Source organism: Pectinophora gossypiella, chromosome 19 (assembly GCF_024362695.1).
Source record: "Pectinophora gossypiella chromosome 19, ilPecGoss1.1, whole genome shotgun sequence".
Lineage (NCBI taxonomy): Eukaryota > Metazoa > Arthropoda > Insecta > Lepidoptera > Gelechiidae > Pectinophora > Pectinophora gossypiella.
The window spans coordinates 8,824,836-8,848,275 of record NC_065422.1 but is presented as its reverse complement, the minus strand read 5'-3'; the positions used below and the strand labels follow the sequence as shown (position 1 = coordinate 8,848,275).

General features: G+C 36.8%; 1 protein-coding gene across 1 annotated transcript in view; it reads right to left on the bottom strand.

Moving 5' to 3' along the window:
* Positions 1-23,440, bottom strand: part of LOC126375626 (uncharacterized) — a 111,150-nt gene that overhangs the window by 8,186 nt on the left and 79,524 nt on the right. Inside the window, exons 6-7 of the mRNA XM_050022616.1 lie at positions 467-736; positions 46-362 (exon numbers count right to left, since the gene is read on the bottom strand). Coding sequence (XP_049878573.1) covers positions 46-362; positions 467-736 — 587 coding nt within the window. The remainder of the gene's footprint in view (positions 1-45; positions 363-466; positions 737-23,440) is intronic.

Here is a 23,440-nt window from a genome sequence, read left to right as displayed (position 1 = left end):
TAAATAAGTTACTTTTCCTTGTATATTGGGGTAGCAAAATCTTACCTGAAATCCTTCTCTCGTGGGATGTAATCTTGCCTTCATTGAATCTCATAGAAAACAGTGACTTCTTATCCCTCAATATTGAGCATGTATGGTGCCTCCATTGTCCTGTCTGAGGGTTTACTACGTATTGGGGCAAGATTTTCCAGCCTTCTGTAGCAACCATTTTGAGAGCTTCTAAAACGAAGGCCAGTTCGTTTTCGGACATGAAGAAGGGTAGCGAGACACGACAGAAGCCTGGTCGGAGGTGCTCGTTGTAAATTGGCACGTCAGGGGATTTTGCGTCACTAAGTTTGCGCATCCTCGCGAGTTCTCTTTGTCTGAAAAAAGAAAGAAACTGAGTTTGAATTTTCCCAATTTCAAACGATAACATAATAACCCTACAGCTGATTACAGAACATGTGATTAAAATGAAAATGCTCACGCTTCAACATCCAAAAGCTTTTCATATTCCTTGAGCAGTTTGTCATCAATTCCAAGGATATCGGCTCCGTAGTTCATGTTGCTGTTCAGTCCACCTCTGGCTTGGATGCCGAAAACATCGTTGAGGACTGCGCAGACGAAGTTGTGGTGCAGGAAGGTGCCTCGAGGATGCTTCACCATCAAGGAGAAGATAGGCAGTCTTCGAACTGTTGGGGATTCGTTTCCGAGCAGAATCAGCTCTGGAATGTTCTTGATATGCGATAGGACTTGTCTGGAAAAAAATGAGAAGGTATATCAGTATTATTAAAAGTGCATGCATGGGAATGTCTTTTACGAGAGTGACTAAATCTTCTGAAAGATAACAATAATAATACCGATAGTATTTTGTCCGGAATTATATCGTCTGAATCTGCCAGCACTGTCTAGCACTACGATTGCTATAATCATGATCGAAGTTTATACCAAACATGATGCTAAATACCAACATAGACATCATCTTGGATAAACTCCCGCTGTTGTTAGGGGAATGGGGGCAAATCACAAATAATCAGAAGACAATATCGAGACATTTTCGGTAACAGTACGACTTTCAACCGGTTCTCGTAGATACTTCTCACTGGACTAAACTCGCAAAACAATATTGAAACCAATTGATACCACAATAGATTCCTGATCCTACCGGAAAACATTAATTTCCTGTATGTCTGCACTGCATCAATAGTATTTCATTGCATTATTATTATTGTGTATATTGAGACACAATATGTATAATATAATATAATATATGCAATGAACATATTAAGTGTCTTTTTAGGGCAAACATAATACCTACATATTATAACATAAGCTCACAAATATATCCCAATTAGGATAGTCAGAGGTAAATCCATCGCAAGATGAACTAACTATCCAAGGCTCACGGAGTTTTTTATTTAAGGCAAAGTTTGCAAAATATTATTTTAATAGTTCACATAAAAACAAAGAGACTAAAAACAGAAAATATAGCATAGGTTATTCTTAACTAAAGATATTAAAGCAAATCTGAGAGTTGTTTTCAAAACGAAAAGACACATGAGAATCTCTCGTATTCACGTATAGAAGACTTGCTAATTATAAGTATGGGTCACTGTTTTGTTTACACATTTACGTTCCAACATGAGTTCATTTAGCTCAAGAAAAGTGCGAAAGAAAATCGTCATAACTATTCACAAAGACGATGACTTGGAGGCGTGTCGATTACCTAACACAAGACAAGTGCAGCCAAGAAAGAAAGCGCCATTAGACTAAACAGTTGCATTATATTGAAACCAGGTCACATTCGCCTTTGTAATGAAGCGAGTGTTGGATTCCGCGGACAACCGTGCCAGGGACCGCACTCAGATTGGAACATAACAACATTTAAGTTGGTTCTAACAATATTTATTTTTTTATTATCGCAGGTTTTAGTCGATACGAACCCCACCGGCGTGGCTGACGATTTCCCCCATTCAGCGCTTACCAGTATCAGCCCACGAGGTTATTTTTTTTAAATAATAACCTCTCAGACGACACCCTGAGTCGAGGTTCGCGCCCAATTGGGCACCTTCAGGCCATCTTTAATTTTGTATCGCGTGAGAGCCCTCAGCACATCCCATTTGTCCGGCCAAGTAGTGACTATGCGGCAATACAATTACGTTAAGGAAAAGGGACCTTCTGCGCTATAGATCATCCCTTCCTTTTTCTTATTCATCGCTTGGACTTAGACTTTCGCTAATCTGCATCGACCACCACCCCGCAGTGAGCAGCGTGATGGAGTTCCACACACCCTTCGGTTGATTAAGGGGAGGCCTGTGCTGTGGGGCGTATACTTTTAGGCTGTTTATGTCGTATGAATCTGCATGGAATATTTCGTCGAATTTGCGAGGTTTTTTTTTGATCTAGTTATGAATACCTATAGACAATAAGCAGCAACTGAGTAGGTAGATAAGATAAAGGATTCTAAACAATAAGCCTTATGAAGATATCGGAGAGTCGATGTCCTACAATATTGTCTAAACAGTGTTGTGAGAAAACGATGACTAAAAGATAAACCAGGTTTAAAATATAGTCCATGTCACGTAAGAAGACCTGCGGCTGCGCTACTGTCGCAGAATTATTATACTTGTCAATTAGTTTCACTAAATGATTATCACATGCTCAGCGCGAATGCATTTTTGGTGGTATGTGACCTAACCTGTATTGGGCTGGTTTTCCCTTCGCGGGTTGGAAGGTCAGACAGGCAGTCGCTTCTGTAAAAAACCGGACCTGTCAAATCTTCAGGTTAGGTAAGCGGAGCATGTGAAAAACGGGATAATGCTAGATGATGAATTAGTTTCACTAAAATCTGTAACTTCTTTCGTGGCGCGGATTCTTATTTTAAACCAAGTTTATCTTTAGTTTTCGTTTTGTAATAACACCACTGTTATGTACCTAATATTCACTTCAATAAACGCATATTTTCATTTTCTATTTGTCTACTACTATGGCATTATAACAAACAACCTACTACGATAATGTAAGAACATTGATAAGATTATTCCTATGATAAACATTTTCATACAGCCTCCGTGGTCTAGTGGTAAGAGCGTTAGGCTCACGATCTGGAGGTCCGGGTTCGATTCCCGATGGGGACATTGTCGAAATCACTTTGTAAGACTGTCCTTTGTTTGGTAAGGACTTTTCAGGCTTGAATCACCTGATTGTCCGAAAAAGTAAGATGATTCCGTGCTTCGGAGGGCACGTTAAGCCGTTGGTCCCGGCTATTAGCCGTAAAAACACCTCCACCAACCCGCAGTGGAGCAGCGTGGTGGAGTATGCTCCATACCCCCTCCGGTTGATTGAGGGGAGGCCTGTGCCCAGCAGTGGGTCGTATATAGGCTGTTTATGTTTATGTTATGTTTAAACATTTTCATAAGATTCTTCAGAGCATGATATGATCCCGACTTCGGTTCTGGTTGCGCCGTATCTGCGCTGGCGTCGTGCCAGAAGCAGCCATTGCCAACGACCACGTTCACTATCATCCGATAAAACGTTTTTCTAACAGACTTTATTTTCTTAAATAACTTTTAAACAGATTTTAATTATAATGATATTCGTACACCATTATTTTCTTGGACATGAAAAGAAAATATTTTATTTTCCCTGAAGAAATAAAGTTGAAAATTGTTGCATATTGCTTATCAACCAGACCATACCCGTCGCAGAGAGCTAAATTATATCACGACCTTTCTTCTTTTTGACGTGACTGTAGAATTACCTCGGATGACATTCACAACTTGGCCGACCAAATGGGGAGCGCTGACAGCTCTCACCCGGTACTAAATTTAAAACAACAGATATGAGGATGCCCATGCAGGTGCACAATCAGAGTGTCCCGTCTGAAAATATGTTTGAGAGATCCGGCGCGCTGAAAGAGGAAAAAACGTCGACAGCGCGTTCTGACACGTCCTTTCCATCGTTATGGAGATTTATTTGATGTCCTTATTTTTTCTTATTTTGTCTCCACTTGCAATCGGTCCGATGACCATAAGCAGGTCTATTCCTTCATTCCATTATTTACATACCTACATACATAAACTCAAGCCTATTTCCCACCGGAGCAGAGACTATGCAATTCCATTTGCTTCGATCCTGACATATTTCTTTTGCTTCCTCCACATTCATCAATCGTTTCATACACGCACGCCGATTCAGAGAAGATCGTACTGAACCTTTTCTAAGGACATCTCCAATTTGGTCAATGTACGTCCTTCTAGGTCCTCCTCTGCCAGCCTTACCACCAACGTTCGCTTTGTATACTGCTTTCGTAATCCTGTTATCCTTCATCCGCTCTCTGTCCAAACTAACTTAACAATCCCTTCTCAATCTTAGTCACTATATCGTCTTTTACACCATATCTCTCTCTTATCACACTGTTTCTCACTTTACACACATCATCAAAATCCTCTCGCTTCTGCCTGATGTAACACCAAATGTTACCAACTTCATTCATATCAATAAGCGTAATAAAGATACATCGCGTTCATTTAAATAATGTTTTGTTCAGGTTTGCACGATGTAGGCGCTTAGGTACAGCAACGACATAGCAAAAAGAGTGCAGTAGGTACACTCTATTATAAACCAGCTTTTTGCACACTGAATTACAATGCCTCTGTTATACAGCAGTATCATTAGCAGATGCAAGACTAAAATGGTTTAATCCTTTCTGTTTTGTGCAAATCCCATCTACTTATTGCTTTTTATAACACGAAATATTAATCTTTAGAAAAGGTTCAGTACGATCTACTTCTGAACCGGCGTGCGTGTGTGAAAGGATTGATGAATATGGAGGAAGCAAGAGAGGAGTGTCAAGATCGGAGCAAATGGAATTCCAAAGTCTCTGCTTAGCCTGGTGGGAAATAGGCGTTTATGTACATATTTATGTATAAGAGTTTGTCTCCCTTGAAGTCGTCCGTCATCTCTTGGCCACCTGTTTTCACTAAACTCTTGGCTAGGTTGTAGGTACGGTCACGAGCATTAATATGTATACTCTTTGATACCATGTCACATTAACTTTTTTGACAAATTGAACTGTAAGTCTCACTAAATGCCAAATATGTTAGTGCGACAGAGTACTAAAGTGGGTACATTATATTGCTCATGACTGTACGTATATCTACTGTATTCTTTATACTATGGTGATAATTGATCAAACACGTGCCGAGTGAGCCACAGTGTATAACACACCAATCACCATGTTTCAATATCGATATAATATATTACATACGTAGGTAAGTATATCGGTACCTACCATTAGTCAGGTACCAGAAAACTGAATTAGCATGTTAGTCTCCTTCTATCGTATGGGCTGTGAGGTGGATTACCAACCTCATCAACCCTGGTATCAGGGTTACTATTGAGCCGCCAAAGGCCCCTGACATGGCTCATGTAACGACTACTAACTTATATCAGTCCGAAGCACGGACATTATTCATGATTAAACAACAATTCTAGGTACTGATATACCTAATATATTTCATTCGTTCTCTTTTACTCAATCAACTGAAGCACTATTGGTAGGGTTTCCAATCATAGCCACAATAATATCAATCGTGTGTCATAAGTAGTCATAATATATACACGGTGTTACTGACATCGTAACAAGAACTTCGAGGGATGATTCAGACTATGATTTTCAGTTATAATATCAAGTGGAATTTTTCGTCGTTACGTCGTTCAACTATTCTCAGTAGTTCTTTTAGCAGTTCCTTTGAAGGAACTACTGAGCATTTTTTTTCCTTGTAGTTCCTTCAAAGGAGCTAAAGGAATTACTTAGATACCAAACCATAAAGTAGGTAACGTTTTTTTTAACCGACGAAAAAAAGGAACTACTGAGCATTTTTTGTCCTTGTAGTTCCTTGTTATAGAACCTTGAGTTTGTGTGCATAAACCGCATATAATCTCTTTCCTGACACTTGATACAGAAATAAAGGAATTTGGTAGTCTCAGTAGTTCCTTTAGTTCCTTTGACGGAACTACAAGGACAAAAAATGCTCAGTAGTTCCTTCAGAGGAACATAGAAAAAATAGTTGACGTCGTTACGTTACTAACACCCTGTATACATTAATATCACGTCTATTTCTCATTGGAGTAGGCAGAGACCACGGAATCCCACCTATTAGTACGATCCCTACATACCACCTTCGTTTCTTCTACTCTTATCAAAATCGACTCTTGCTGGTTTAGAGTAATTAAAAAGAAACATTGATATAAAGAGTATATAAAAACAAACGTTGCCTTAAATTTTGTACCGGATGGAGAGCCTTCAACGCTCCCCATTTGTCTGGCCAAGTACCTAATACCTTGTCATCCTATCATATTTATGACCCATTCGTAATTAGAACACTATTTTGAATAAGCGCATTTCTTACCTACTGAGTACATGTATTTCACTGCATAACAAATATATAACATAAATAGCCTATATACGTCCCACTGCTGGGTTCCTTTCCCTCAGTTAACCGGAGGGGGTATAGAACATACTCCACCACACTCCACTGTGGGTTAGTGGAGTTGTTTTACGGCTAATAGCCAGGACCAAAAACTTCACGTGCCCTCCGAAACACGGTGATTCAAGCCTGCAATGTCCTTACCAAACAAAGGACAGTCTCACAAAGTGTTTTCGACTTTTCCCCATCGGTAATCGAACCTGGGCCTCCAGATCGAGTCCAACGCTCCAACCACTAGACCACGGAAGCTGTTATTACATATTTCTTTCATTATAACCTAAACAGTAATGAATGAGACATATCGTATCATAATAAGCCCTCACCTTTGAATATTTGACGTCATTTTTGATATTGAAATGTAACTTTCCATGACCTGGACACGTTGTTAGTTATCGGCACGTACTATTTACGTAAGATGCAACCACGGTATAAAGAAAAACCTATTTCTTCTATTCCGTGGATGCAACACTGTACAGTCATGAGCAATATAATGTACCCACTTTAGGACTCTGTCGCACTAACATATTTGACATTTAGTGAGACTTACAGATCAATTTGTCAAAAAAGTTAATGTGACATGGTACCAAAGTGTATACATATTAATGCTCGTGACCGTACTATTAAAACATATCCGTTTAAATACTTTAGCTAACTAAGAGAGCAATGACGTTTAATAGCATATCTATTGGTGCTGATTCCTGTACACACCATCTAAGTTTATTTTAAGTTATACCTGTCATTTTCTTATCCACCGAAAAGGAAAGGGACGGGTAATCGACAGTCATAAAATTTATGGACCACACGTCAATTTTAGGCCGAAATTTAAAAACTCTTCCAAAATTTTATATTGGCCAACAACCCGACAGAATTAAGTTGACAGCACACCTATTTGATGCCTATTTTATTAGCCCGGGATATTCGTTCATTTTAAAATTAACAATAGTCAATCATCCGTCCCTTTCCTTTTCGGTGATTAAGAAAATGACGGGTATAACTTGAAATAAAATTAGATAGTGTGCACCTACACCCGTCAATGTTTTTCATTTCATTCAAAAACATTGAATGTTTTCACAGCCTCGCATACCATTGAGCAGAATTCTATGAATCTACTACCAGCGAAATATAAACCTGACCAATTTAGGCGTGTATTGAAACACTAGAGGTGTATGTCTAGCCAAGTTTGTCAAGGGTATACCAGCTTGTTATATTCAAACAAATTCCTAATTTACTAATATTACAAGCGACATTTATGTGGGATATAGAAATAAAACGGGATATTTTAAATATCTTTACTCCTAAAATTCTTAAAAAAATAAAAATTCAAGACCTTACGCATCTCTCGACGCGTCGTTTATCTTTATAATAAATAAACAAAAAGGGAAACTAATAAGACAAACACGAGCATGTGGCTAAGCCGCGGATATACCTAATAACATTGTTTTCTCAAATAGATAAGACGCTGCTAATCTTTTCAAAATTAAGGGATACCCGAATTTAAAACTCATTTTCGATGCTTCCTAACAATGTGGGGCTTTGTTGAAATTAAACAACGGGAATGGAATGCTATTTAAATCTAAATTAAAAAAAAACAGCCATTATTTTACTTAAGGGCGCGTTCAGCTGCTTATCTTCCTAGGCATATCATATAAACGCACTCGGGGATTGTGTTTTTTACTATGGGCGGATCATTTGATAACAGCTTCCGTGGTTGTTAGTTATTACGTATGACCCTGCCTACCCAATAGGGAATTACGGACGTGGTTATAATTACTTAATATATATATATAAACCCACGTCCACGTCATATACTTAGTACTTAGATATATATTTTAAGTACTTTTGTATATTTATTACAAAGAATCAGATACATACGCAAGTGAAAACATTTGCTTACACGACCGCTTTCTTCCGGCAGTGGTTTACGTCCAACTTTACCGAGGAGCGGTGGTGTATATATTGGGTTATTTCTAGAAGACTTTATTACCGTTCAACCGTCCCCGATCAGTTGTTAGACACACGTGTAAGGTTTACATTCGAAAGAAAAACTTATATGATTATAGGGTGATGCAAGAAAAGATATAACGCGAAAATATCTTAAGCAATCTTGTAATTCCTTTCATTTAAATTTAAACCAAAATAAAACAACTTATTTGTATGAAGGTACACAGGCTGTTACGTATATACCTAATCTACTTACAAAGAAACACTTATACTCGGGATGCATATTACACTAACCACAAAATAATAAATTTGTTTTACTTAACGATTGGGACGGTGTGTGTACTTAGTTCGTCATGCAATGGATGTATCTCTGTCTATCCCAATTGGGTTATAGTCGTGAACTTATGTTATGTTTACCTTTTAACTTGTGTACGCGTAATAATAAAGTTTATTACCGCAAACAGTAGCAATTTGGTATTTGAGGCTAAAACAGACAGTTTCCAGACGGCTATAAAAGTTGTTATTCAGGTTGCCTAACGAAGACAAAGAGTTTCAAGTATTATTACATTCGTGAGATGATAATAACGTCAATGTGGTCCTGCAGTTTCTGTGGTCTTTGCGTAGCATCTGCGGTGTGAAGTTGAGTGATAGAGTGAGAAACAGTGTGATAAGACAGAGATGTGGTGTAAAAGACGATATAGTGACTAGGATTGAGAAGGGAATGTTAGGTTGGTTTGGACACGTAGAGCGGATGAAGGATAATAGAATTGCAAAAGCGGTATATAAAGCGAAAGTTGATGTTAGGGCTGGCAGAGGAAGACCGAGAAGGACTTACGATGACCAAATTGGAGATGTCCTTAGAAAAGGTTCAATACGATCTACTCTGAACCGGCGTGCGTGTATGAAGCGATTGATGAATGTGGAGGAAGCAAGAGAAGTGTGTCAGGATCGAAGCAAATGGAATTCTATAGTCTCTGCTTACCCCGGTGGGAATTAGGCGTGAGTTTATGTATGTATGTATGGTCCTGCAGTTCGTCGGCTTGCTTCTCAAACGGAAAGCACCGGTTCGAACCTCGGTACCAGACTTCCACTAATGAGTTATTAATTTATCTTAAGTGCAGTTTTCGGTAACACAGTTGGCTCGGCCATTATAGACGGCGATACGGTTTACCACCTATTACGTTGGTCTAACAGAAAGCTCGGTGAGTGGGGTACTTAGTTCATCTTGCGATGGATGTACCTCTGCCTACCCCAATATAGTCGTAGGCTTATGTTGTGTGTGAAACGCGGAGGTGCGTGTTGCTCTATGGTGTGAGACGATATTTTTTTTCAGCAAAGTAGTTGAATGGCGTAGCACATGATATTAACTCAGAATCATGGTCTTGATCACCCCTCAAAGTCTTCCTTACGATATGGTAACACCCTGTATGTCAAGATCCAAGTTAAACAAAATTAATAGCATGAATTTAGATATGTATGTAAATCATGAACTTTTTTGCTAACAATGGAATAGACGACTAATAAACAGAAGTCTTTTTTCCTGTCCCACATAGACGCATTGCTTCTATGTTGTTCTGGGAGCAAATAAAAACAAAGAACACGTTCAGCTGCTTGTCTTCCTGAGCATGTCGTAAAAACCGACAGAGGGATTGTGTCCTCTAACATGATGGACTAATGTTATGGGCGATCGGCTGTTCCCTTATCACCATAAGGTTTATCAAAGGTGTATCAACAGTGGCTGCGAGTTGTCTTTGATTACTTTTGGCTCTGCCCACCCCATTAGGGATTACGGGCGTGAGTTTATGTATGTATGTATGTACATAGACGCATGCAACTGCTAATTATGTGCAAAATACAGAAGTAGGTATATTTTACTTGTTACAATCAATAATTATCGCAGTAAACTTTCCATCACATCATGGGCACAGTAATTGTCTGGGGTCAGTAGGTAATTAAAATCATATAATAATGAATTAATTATAATTCATATAGTAGGTACTGTAAGTGAACAATTTCGTAGTTTTACACCCGATCTTCAATTTAATAATAATAAGTACTTATTATATTTTTTTTTTTTCAATACCTATATACCTAGGCATGCGAAATAATGCGAAAATAATGGCCGCGTGTGTAATAAAACATTTCGATTAAATCCATATAATATATAATAGAAAATTTTACGGACATACACCAAGTTAAGCCGTGACTAAACTATAACTTATTATTATACACATCACAAAACGCACATACAACAACATATATGACACTATTACAACAAAACGACACACAGGCAGACTGTTTCTCGAAGTAAATGAATATATTTATTGTTATTTACAATTATATTTCATATAACTGCATATAAGTACCTGCAGATAAATTCTTGCTGCAAAATATTGTGTTATTTGTTACGCACAACATGTGCGTCCTATTTTCGCATACAGTTGTAACACTGGTCGTTTCATACTGTGGTTTCTTTGTGTCCAACATAATCAGTTTTTCACGTAAATCGTTGCAATTCTAAACAATGGCAGAACACTGAGAAAACCAAACGTATCGCCATTAAATAATTTAAAACGAAACAATAGATGTAAACAACACTTATTGTAATCATTATTACTTACTTGTTCATAGCTTTTATTAATCATAATAATGAAATTGTTTGTAAATTATACTTAATAATATTATATAAATAAAATATATGACTCACACGTGATAAGTAATATATGCAACACATTAAATAGGGTAATATTTTAATGCAAGAAATAAAGTTGATAAAATGACGTTAGTTACTAATGAATACCTACTTAACAAATATAAATACATATTATATATATTGGTATTATTTATAGTAACGTAAGTGTTCACTTACGAGAAGCTGTCTCATAATTACCACTAGAGCAGTCCGCTAAAATACATAGAGCAACACGAACCTCCGCGGACCGCTAAATATGACAAATATCATTTACTATAAAAAGGTATAAGTACTTAATAATATACTCTTACTGCGTAAAACAAAACGTACTTAATCCTGATGTAGTTAATAGAAATTGTGTACTAGATGGTGGTCCGGCCAAGGAGCATCATACTCAAATCCGAGTTTTAATTTATCATCCTTTAAAAAAATAAAGTTTAAAAACTAAAACCCGACTACGGAAAATCACGCTGTAAAATGTATGAAACAAGAAAATAGGTAGAGGAATAGTAATGTTTAGAAGATAGCTGTGGTATTAAAGGTTTATTTGGTTAAAAGGTTAATTATGTTAACTTAAAAAAAAAACATTTTTTTTCGTCCACAGTTTATGTCCTCTAGATAGCGCGCTACATTAAATTTAGCACGACGTCACATAGCTTATAACCACCGGACAACCAAGATGCTTCTAGATACATTCTATTTCTTTATTCATTTGTTAAATTTTGTACTGTATACTGTAATTAGTTGTGTACTGTATAGTATACATACATAGCGGTCAAACACATAACGCTCCTTTTGCTTCGCCGCAGTCGGGTAAAAAGATATGCGCTTTTAGAATCCCGCAGCAAAAGACCAAAGCGAAGGGATAGTTATAACCTGTGTTGTCGTCTGAAATGATGTCACTGGGTGGTCCAAATTACCCTGTTTACACCGCGCCAGATTTTCTCCAAAGATATGGAGCAAGTTCTGAATTTGTTTGTTTGGAAAACGGAGATTTGCCTACGGAAGTATGTCACCCCATTCCTGAGGACACATTATAGTAGTTCCTTATTATAAGCTTTGTTCTTTCATAATCCTATTATCGTATGTTGACTTCATTTCTAAAATTCTTTGTTTAGGATTGTTTTGATGGCTTTAAAGAAAAATTTCATGTTCTTGAACAGGTTTGTATCGCAGTGTCGCAGAGAGAAGAGGGAAATTATAAGGCAGAGTTGCCCTACATAAAAAATAATTTCCAACAGTTATTGATATCCCGTTTTGCACAGGGTACTCTTACCTAACCTGGATAATAATACTTAAGTAAGTAATAATGAAGCTTTTCGAGTATTAGTTGGCCCTATTTTTTTTTTTGTAAACACAGGTGTTTATGCCAGATCTAGACGCATGCGTCTTTGTTTCCTAACCTGCGACATAGGAAAACGTAGTGCGCAGGATTGATTGACATTGTTAGTTGTATAGTAGTTGTGTAGTGGTTTAATTGAATTGAATGTTGAGACTTTGATTCGAATAGCTCAATAACAATATTCCATTCTCAGATGCTACTTCTTAAACCAGTGATAGAAATAATAAGACAGGTAAAATGTTACCTAGCAATATTGCATATTCAAAATCATAATATGTACTTACTTTCTAAGTACCGAGCTATTGATATGAAATGAAACAAAGTGTCTTCTTAGAACTATTGATAGAATACAAATCTATTTCCTCGTGGGCTGTCCACCCGCTTAGTTTACGTAACAAGTCTTTGTTCGCGCCGGTATTGTCATCGGACATTATACGGAGCTGTCACGACATGCCTAGCTCGTGGCGACTCATGGCACCTCGTGGCACCTCGTGGCAACACGTGCTATTTCAGTGCGGTCAACTGTGTGACCCATTTCCCGGCGTTTAGAGGGCGCATCTCTGCAATGACCCCAATTCTACTACGAAACGTTCCGTTCTCGTGTCAAGTGAACTTACTGTGTGGTTTTCCTCTTTTCTTCAATTGGTTAGGTGTTTCGGAGATATAAAACTTGATTGTGTTGTATATGTTTTAAAACGTAACAGAATTGTTTGAGGTTTTCGCTTCACGGTATTGATTTAAATACCTCTCACATTCTCGGTTTGTTTAATATTCAAGAAAAACAAAGCAGCAAAAGAACAACGATTCCGATTCCGCTGAAATAAAAGCTATATATTATTTTCTTTAGCAAAACATTACATTATTGTTATGTATCGCATTAAGGAGGAAATGAGCTGCCGATAGACGATTAATAGCGTTCAGTTGCTTCCACATCCCATAATTGATAGGAAACAAGAGGGTAGGAGGAAATTTGTGCATCCTCCTTGGGAGAGGCATCCTTCCTCCAATCATGCGTACATAATTCGTCATCTCCTTAATGACGACTCTCATGATTTATATGTACAGGTGATAACCCAATTAGTACTCATTATTTAACGATAACATCTCATTATCGAACGGTAATTTTAACACATACTTCTATTGAGTAACTAACGGCTGGAAATAATCATCTAAGTATTTAGAACGCCTGTATTATGTATTCAATGTTTGTTCAGTTGCCGCATCCGTGTTAAATATGTTCTAAAATATTATGGTTTAAAGTGAAATGACAGTAAAATTAGTAAGTATTTTTAATTCTACAATCGTATATCTAATATTTACTTACATACTAGTACTACACGAGAACGAATGAAAAAGATAATTTAAAAAACGTTAGTTAATAAGTAGGTACAAAAACGGCTATCGTGTCCACGCACAAACACCCAATAGATTGTGATTAAAACGTTACTGACACAGTTTCGAGGACGCATCAATTTGGCATGGCAACACGCGCCTGCTTGACTAAACGATATTCACCATACCTACTTCATAATATTGACATAACTCGTTTATCCAATAACTCAGCTAGACCACAAACGATTCAACCTCCTCTATTTATAATCACATCCGAATTAAATAAACCGGCTCAAAATACTCAAGTACAATTGACGTCGGATCTCACTTTAAATTTAAATGAAGCGTTCCACTGTGTAGGCTGATACATATTCATTGCAGAACCCGTACTAAGTGATAGCCTTGGATTCAATAGTTTTCAACAATTCTAGTTCCAATCAGGCTTTTGTTTCCTTAATGTATGTTTTTATTAGTCTCTGGATTGTGTAAGGCAGAGAGAATTTCTTTCGCAAGGTACTATTTTAGGACCTATAATTTTGCTATTAGATCAAATTACTTCCTAATGAACGAGAGACGTATTATTTTAAGAAAACACGTCGCTCCAATTACTAGTATTACGAAATGTGATACGTGTCTAATTTTTAGCAAACTTAATGTTAGTGGTTGGATATGGAATCATTTTGAAGGTAAATGTTGTTGGAATGTTTTAGACCTTGCAGTTTTAGTTCTAGGCAGGCCAAAGAAGGAAGGAAGTGATTAAGTAAATAGTATTACTGGAGCATAAGTAAATTGTATTTCTATTCATGGAAATATATTTAATGTTCACAGCACGACGTTCCATAACCAAGTTGTTTGTGTCAATATGTGGGCGGCAGATTGCGATGGTAATACAATAGGGTCAACTGACTACTTAGTGGATATGAATATTGTTATGAATGCCACACTTTATGCCATGAATACGTATTCAACATTTAAACTAGCGTAGTATTTGTAGTGTAGGAAAATATTAGTATTATCTTTAAAATATGTAAATTACCTACGCATACAAATTGATTGCAACTTTGTATTTACACAGAAACTTGACTATGTTGATGACCTGCATTGGAATCTTTATTATCTTCCACCGGTTCAGATGAAACAAAACCACAAGCCCAACAATTAAACTGTTCTTATAATCGTATATAAACTTACGCCTACAATCCCTAATGGGATGGGCAGAGCTATAAGTAATCAGATGAAAACTTGAGATGAATGTGATGAACGGTAATGTTATAGGTAATCAATCCAAGTTCATGTAATGAAATATTAGATAGATATTTTAACGGATCCTAAATATTTTTTTTGAATCAACGTCTTATACTAATGAAATCTGTAAATATTTATTGGCAATCAAAGATTTGCATGAGCAAAGTCCAAAAATAACAGGTGTGAGCTCAAAATATTCCGTTCTTAAAGAAGTTGATAGCACGAGTGTTCTTTCTAATCAGATGGTGTTTACTGGACACGTTTGCATTTGACATCGGCAGGTGTTTTTCCTTTACCTTGTCGCATATCGTCTTCAACGCATGAATACGATTAAACGATTTGGACCCGGATTAATCCAGTACATACTAGTTTTCTGACATAGACGTTTAGCAAACCGAACACGATTTGCACATTATCCATTTATCTTATCTACCTACCTATATTTATTTTGGTTTGGGTTGGGGACTTATGTATTTGATAGTGTGTTGTGAAGAGGACATTGAAAACAAATATGACATAAATTTAATTGATTATTGCAAAACAAAACTTCTTTTTTGGAAAATTTTGATAGCTTCTTATCGTGCATAGTGCTTGTCATGGCATGTTGTAAAAATTACGACCTTTCTAACATGATGGTCCAATGGGGGATGGGCTGATCGATCTCCTGTCACCATACAGTTCATCATATCCATGTTAGGAGTTCGTATCAAAAGTGGCTGCAAGTTGTCTTTTGAATTTTGACTCCCGACATCATTAATGAGGTTACGGACTTGAATTTACCTATTAAGTATTTTGATACATAATAGGTAAATTCAAGAGCTTACATGGAACAGATTAAAGAAAAGGTTAACGTCGTGTCTTATAGGGAAGTCAAGGAATTGGCCTTTGAGGAATTAGACTGGAATGGAAAATGCTTCACCGATAAGAGCGTGGCTCTTAAATTGATGATGATGATGTATTTTGATAGACATTCCTAAGACGTTGGGTCAGTAGGTCCGGGTTACGATAAAATGAACGTAGATGAAGACCATTAAAACAATGTTCATGTTGGTGTTACGGCGTCAAGGCTGCAATGACAAAAGGTTTACGACCCGCCTGCACTAGGTAGCGGCCGTGACTCTACTGATACTATTAATCTACCCACGTAAATAGTGGAATAAGATATAGGATTTGTTAAAACAACACTTTACGTATGACATCCTCTTGCCAGTCAATTTTAATTGCTTTTTTTATACATTTAGTACGTAGTTGTTATGACAAACCATATCAGGAGCCTTACCAAAACTTACAAGTCTACACGTTCACAAGCTACAAGTTACTAAAGTACGTGTAAGTTACGTTTATCAAAAAAGTAGAGGGTTTGTAGAATATACTTGTGAAATAAATATTGACACTTGTAACGTGTAATTTACATGTGTAGTTTTGATAAACACGTTCTTGTAATAATTTTTACAAGAAAAAATCTTGTAATACAGGGCTTGTAACTTTTGATAAACAGCACAGGACTGATGACCTTGGCCATCCAACTCACAACCCACACGATAGAAAAAGAGGAGGCAAGAATATCCTACTGATATTTAGTATAAATTCTTACAATATAGGTAGAAAGTTAGCTTTAGAAATAGAAATCCTTCTACTTCTTCCATCGTTTGAGTTGTTAGGCGGATGATCAACCTCATCAGCCCTGGTGTTAGGGCTACTATAGAGCCGCCAAACGCCCCTGACATGGTTCGTGTTTCGTGTAACGATTACGTATTTAAAACAGTAAGTAGTAACTGGGACCAGCGGCTTAAATTGCCATCCGAAGCATGGATAATTTTACTTCCCGACAATCGGGTGATCTGCCTGTAATGTCAAAGTACTCAAAATAAGTAAACCTGACATACGTACGTATTTATAACTCTTTTGTATTTCAGACAAACTGTCACTGTATCCAATCGATTCAAAAGATGAACGCATACAGGTATTCCTAGGAATGCAACCCGCGACTTAAAACTAAGGTTTGCTTTGCGCAAGCTCAGAATCTAACAATACCAACTGAGCTCAATCGTCTCATACTAAATAAACTACGCTTTAAATAAGCTTTTAGAACGCGGATGTAAAATTAGCGTGATTTACTGAAGAAATGAAGATTATAATAAGGTCACTTTCCACTCATATTTTTTTTTATTTGCAAATAAATTTGATTACAGACAGACAGCGTTATACTTTCACACATTAGCAAAGTATTTGGCAACAAGGCGCAATGTCGTGCGCGCGCAGCCGGCGCCTGCGCGCTGCGCCGATCGTTCGGTCTCTATAATTTATCTATTCTATTCCTCTGGCCATTTGGCAATAAACCCGTATCTCTCTCAGATACCTAATAAAAAACATCAACAAATTCGTTATTTTCTGTTTTTCAATAATTTTACATTGCCTTGAGTTTACCAGTGTATCGAGTTGTTTTTAAATCACATAAAAGCCTTTTTGAAAAATACTTTGGATGTGATTTTTGTTAACAAAACCTCGTAATAGACATGCTAGTTTCATTCCAGGTAAAAAATGTGATCTCAATATGTACCCGAATTCAAAACTCATTGAGAGAGATCAAGGTTTTGTTGAAGAAAATCACGTCAGAATAAGAAAAAAAAATTCAAAACAGTGCTTACCTGGGATTCACTATAAGAAAACGTTATTTAGATAGATCAATATTGCCCTGATGCTAAGCACTGATGCCGATTATAACAGACACAAACATTTTTTCAGCACACTTGGCATTTGTTTGTAAATACTCTTATTGCACTTTTAGGTGCAAAAAGCACCCTAACAAACACGCGTGATTTTTTAAATATATTAAGTACACATTATTGAGAGGATGGGGAAGACCAAGAAGAGCTTACATGGAACAGATTAAAGAGAAGGTGAACGTCATGTCTTATAAGGAAATGAAGGAATTGGCTTTTGACAGACAAGAATGGAGAATGCTACACCGACGAGAGCGTGGCTCTTAAATTAGTGATGATGAGTTGAGTATGACAGTATTAAAACTAGCTCTTTCTCTTTATAGTCTTAGTGTCGCACGAGTCCGTATCGACCGCGTTTATCGTTTTTTAAATCGAATAGACAGGAAAAGTGATAAATACGACCGGAAAATAGAACTGTTACCTAAAATAACATAAAGTGAAACCAAGTGCATAAATTGGTGCAGTGAATAATACTTTGTATTTGGACAAATTACTTAACTTTCTTTTTTTTTCTTTTCTTTCTAATATTGATACGCATAAAAGTACAGTTTTAGTAGTGTTTTTTATTTTAATGCAACTTATGGTTACAATATAGTTTATATTTTTCTAAAGAACAAGCTTACGGTATCCCATTTAGTTTCTCCTGTCTACTAAATATTGTTTATATAATGATATAGTAAAATAGCATAATAATATTGTAAACAGTTTAGATATTATTAAGTACTTCATAATAATCCGGGGTAATCTGTTATTGGCCTCACGTTTAATTAATGTTCCACATCATACATGCATTTATTGTAACGCTGTTGATTATCCAAATAAAAATAAAATAAATAAAATAAAATAAAATAAAATTTCTAAAACTATTTTTAAAGGTCTAACTAAAACTAAAGAAAAATACGTTTTGTCCACAACGCACGGCACCTACTTACATACCTCTGTATTTGCAGCTAAACTTCTAGAATTAATGAAAAATTATTCAAACCATGACCCTACCAAACAACCTGCATACATTCAAATATACCTGCAAAAATTTAAAACATTGTATAGAACAGGTATTCGTAGTATTCTACAAAGTCCATAGAAATGTCTCCTTCGAGAATTGGAGCAAGGTTAACTAGACTGTGCAAACCCCAAGAGTTATTGGTAACAAGTTTAACTAACGCGAACGTAATAAAGGGAGAGACTAGATAATATTACTTTCGTTAGATAATGTTAAGCAATCTGGGCGAGCGGCAATTAATCTGCTTAGAAGTTTATTTGACCGGCTTTATGCAGGCTTTTAATTATTAGAATTCATTAAAGTAAAGTAAAGTAAAGTAAAATCTTTATTTCCTCTACAAATAATAAAACACATGGATACATAAATACATACAAAAATACAATATTTGTAGAGGCTGGAGCCTAAACTAGGATACCCTGTGTTTTAGGACTCCAGGCCTCCACCCCCAAAAAGTCATGGTCAAGAAAAAATAACAAAATATAAAAAAATAAAGTTTTTTTTTTTTTTTTTAAATTGTTAGACTAAATCATAAAATAATTCTTAAAAAGAAAATATCAAATCTATAAATGCATGTATGTGTATGTGTGCGTGCGTATGTGTGTGTGTGTGTGTGTGTGTGTGTGTGTGTGTGTGTGTGTGTGTGTGTGCGCGTGTATGCGTGCGTGTGTGCGTCTCATTTCTATTTAATTATGTCTAATAGATTCTCTGTTTCGTCATAATTAAAATTCTGTAACCATACAGCTACTGATTTTTTACATTGGTAAATGTTTAATGGGTAAATATTATTATCTTTGTTACATTTGTTATAAAGGTAAGATCCTAGAAAGTCATAGAATCTTTTTGAAAAAGCTGTTTTAAATAATCTAGTAGGACAGACCAGGTCATGTCTTCTCATATTTTGAGTGAAGGTAGGATCATAGGTTATTTGCGAGTGTCTTTTGAGGATAGTATTTGCAATGAATAATTGACGAACTGTTAAAACTTTACATTCTTCATAGAGTTTAGACGTTGGGTACAAGAAGGGTCGAAAGGTTGAAACCTTTAATATCGCACGTTGAGCTACTTCAAGCTTTTTTAGAGTTGTTTTGTGGGTGCCTCCCCAAATGGTAATACAATAGGATAGTATTGATTGACACAACGCGTAATATACCATTTTTAAAATTTTATGATCCGCCATATGTCTCAGGGTTTTAAAAATGAATATTAATTTCCTAGTGCGAGCGGAGAGTGACTTAATGTGGGTTTTAAAGCTAAGGTTTTGGTCAAGATTTATACCAAGATATTTAATATCTGGTACGTTCTCGAGACAAGGACAAGAGCAAGGTAGTAGATCAAATTGACATTTGTGGGCTATAAGCTTGTGTTGATGAGTTACTGCGGAACGGAGAGAAAATAATATGTATTTAGTTTTGTCTGCATTTATCGTCAAAAGATTATTTGCCAGCCAGTGTAATACAGAATTCAAGCCATCTTGTGCGTTGAGAAAAAGTTCTTGGTAAGAGTCAGCTTGAAAAATCAAAGCAGTGTCATCTGCAAAAGAAACTATTTTACCGTTTTTTAAGTGAATATTACAAAGGTCATTTATAAATGTCAAGAAAAGGGAGGGTCCTAGAATACTCCCTTGAGGGACACCATAGACAACAGGTAGGTCCTCACTAAGATGATTATGAATTTTTACTACCTGTCTACGGTTAGTTAAATAACTCCGGAACAGGTCAAGCGATTGCCCCCTGATTCCAAGACGCTCAAGCTTTACAAGGAGCAGAGGAATCGAGACCGTGTCAAATGCCTTTGCTAAATCAAGAAACACAGACAAGCATTTTTTACCCTTATCCAAATTGGAAACAATGTATCCGGTAAGGTCATGGACAGCATCAGCAGTTGATTTTTTAGCTCGAAATCCATATTGATGTGGAGAAAGAAGGTTATTAGCTTCAAGAAACTTAATTAGCCTTTTATTAATAATACGTTCCAGAATTTTAGATAAAGATGGTAAAATGGAAATTGGTCTATAATTTGAAACACGGTCTCGATCCCCAGCCTTAAAAATGGGTTTTATAACAGCTTTTTTAAAGGCTTCAGGAAATACGCCGGTAGACAGACTTAGCCTGCAAACATGCGTAATGGGAGGTACTAAGATGTTTTTAAATTGTATGAGGAGGGATGCAGGAATGCCGTCCCAACCCATAGCACAGTTATTTTTTAGGGACAGGATTAAGTTCTCAATTTCAGACTCATCGGTATCAAACATCGCAAAGGAATGAGGTAAATTTGCAGTATTGTAACCTGTATTGATTATGCCGCGGTTAGATAATTGTATATTTTCAGCCAGGGACTTGCCTATGTTAGCAAAGTAATCATTTACTATATTTACAGAGAGAGACGGGGTACTAGACGTGGTTAATAAGTTGATGGCAGAGTCTTTTGGTTTATTCATATTAGTATTCGTTTTTATAACTTCCCATAGCTTTTTACTGTTAGAACCAGCTTCTTGAATTAACTTTCTTTGATGTTCACGTTTAACCTTTTTTAAGATGTCATTGCAGAAATTTCTATACCTCCGGTAAGTAACTCTGAGAATATTATCATCAGGGGAGTATTTAAGTTTTTTGTGCATGTTGTCGCGATTGCGAACACATCGTAGTAGTCCTATAGTCATCCAGGGTTTAATGGTACGAGCGCGCCGGGGTACTTGTAACAATTGGGTATGGGAGACAAGGGCGTGTGAAAGAAGATTAACTAGCAGATTTGCTGCAGCATTAGTATCATTTGATAGTAAGATCGGGCTAAAGTCAAGCGAATTCATTGTCGCATCCAGGCCAACATGGTCAATTTTAGAAATAATTGTTGGAGCGAATTTAGGCTTTTTTATATCAATGCAAAGTATAATGGCATCATGATCGGAAATGGATGAATGCAACACAAAAGTGCTATTAGACTTTTTAGTTTTCAGGATAAAATGGTCCAAGCATGAGTGTCGTCTAGTTGGAAGAGTGTGAGAGGGCAACATTCCATGCATGGCTAACAAATTCAAATAATCCTCAGAGTAATTTTCAGTGCTGTCAGGGGCAATGTTAATGTTAATGTCACCTGCTAGAATAATATTCGAAAACGAAGCAAGTGAAAGAAGTATATTGTTTAAGGAATTTAGGAACAATGGAACATTCAGTTTAAAGCAGTATGGACGATAAATAGCAACAATGGCAGTATGCGTAGAATATTTTATGATTAAGCAGTTAGCTTCGGGAAATATTGGCTCTATAACAGAACATGATAATGAGTTATTTGTATATACGACAACTCCATCATTTTGATTGTAATTGTCGGTAGAGTGATGAACGTCATAGCCTTGTAGTGCTGGTAAAACTTGCGCGCCTGATAATCGACATTCAGTCAGGATTAAGAAATCGAATTCTAGGTTAATTCGGGTCAACAATGTCAGTAACCCATCAAAGTTCCCAGAGATGCTAACAATATTTTGACAAAGAAGCTTAGTTTGTTTAAGTGGTTGGGCAAGATGAGAGGACACCTCTTCAGCGAGACAGGCTATAGGGTCAGATATGTTAAAGTTATCTAAACTGTGTATTAAGTCATTTATGTCCGCGAACTTTGATGAAAGGAATTAAGACGGATATAAAACCATTGCTCTTGAAGATTTTTAAACAAATTATTGAGCGGAAAAGTATGTTACGAAGAATAGGAAGTCGCAATATTGCAATTTGACATTTGCGCATATAAAAGTAAGTGCGCAAAGCAAACAAATGTCAAAGAGCAATATTGCTTTCTTTGATGAATTGCTTCGATGTGGCCGTTTTAACCCCCCTGATTATTTTATTGAATCAACTCAAGCTAATATCGTTGTATTCGTTGACAATGTATAGGTACATCATTAGGTACAACGTATTATACCAAATAATAAAAACAGGTAAGCAAGTCCCACCAAAGTTTTAATAAGTAAAATATCTTCAAGTAAATTATGCAATAATATAATTATTCAAGACGGAGCGAAGTAAGCGGGGAGAATTTAATTTAGAACGAACAAGCTGTTGAAAATATAACAATAACAATTTGGTATTTCCAACAAATGGATAACAAGAGTCAAGTCAAGTGTCGATCGCGATTGTTAAAACAACTTAGTGTCAACATTGCAGCCGCCATTGTTCCGGACAAGTGCATTCAGTAGTGGCCCTAGCAAAATATTTAGGTGGTGTGACACCTAACAGTGGCGCCCCTCAAAATACAGTCTTTTTTTCGATTATATGGTCGCTAAGAGGTCCAATTCGCAGGGCAGGTGTACCCAATCCAGTTACTCCCCTGTAGATCAGGGGCTGCCAGCCAGGGTGGTCCCGTCTTGATAGATTTTTGCCATCCCCCCCCCTATTTCGGCGCCCGGTGCGGTCGCACCGCTCGCACCAGCCTAGGACCGCCACTAGGTGCATTCATTCCGCTATCTAAGTGGTTACAGTAAACTGGGGCCGGTATTGTAACTAACACGTTCATTCCATAAGGACTATGATTAGTTATTGTCTATGTTTTGGATTCTGCACCGCAGTAAACGCAGGATATTTTGTAAATAACGGCTACGGGATATCCTGTTCCTCAAGCATATCTTCGGCGTCCATGCTCCAGTAGTTAAGCTTTAGACTCACGATCTGGAGGTCCCGGTTTTGAATCCCGTATGTTCCCTAGTTT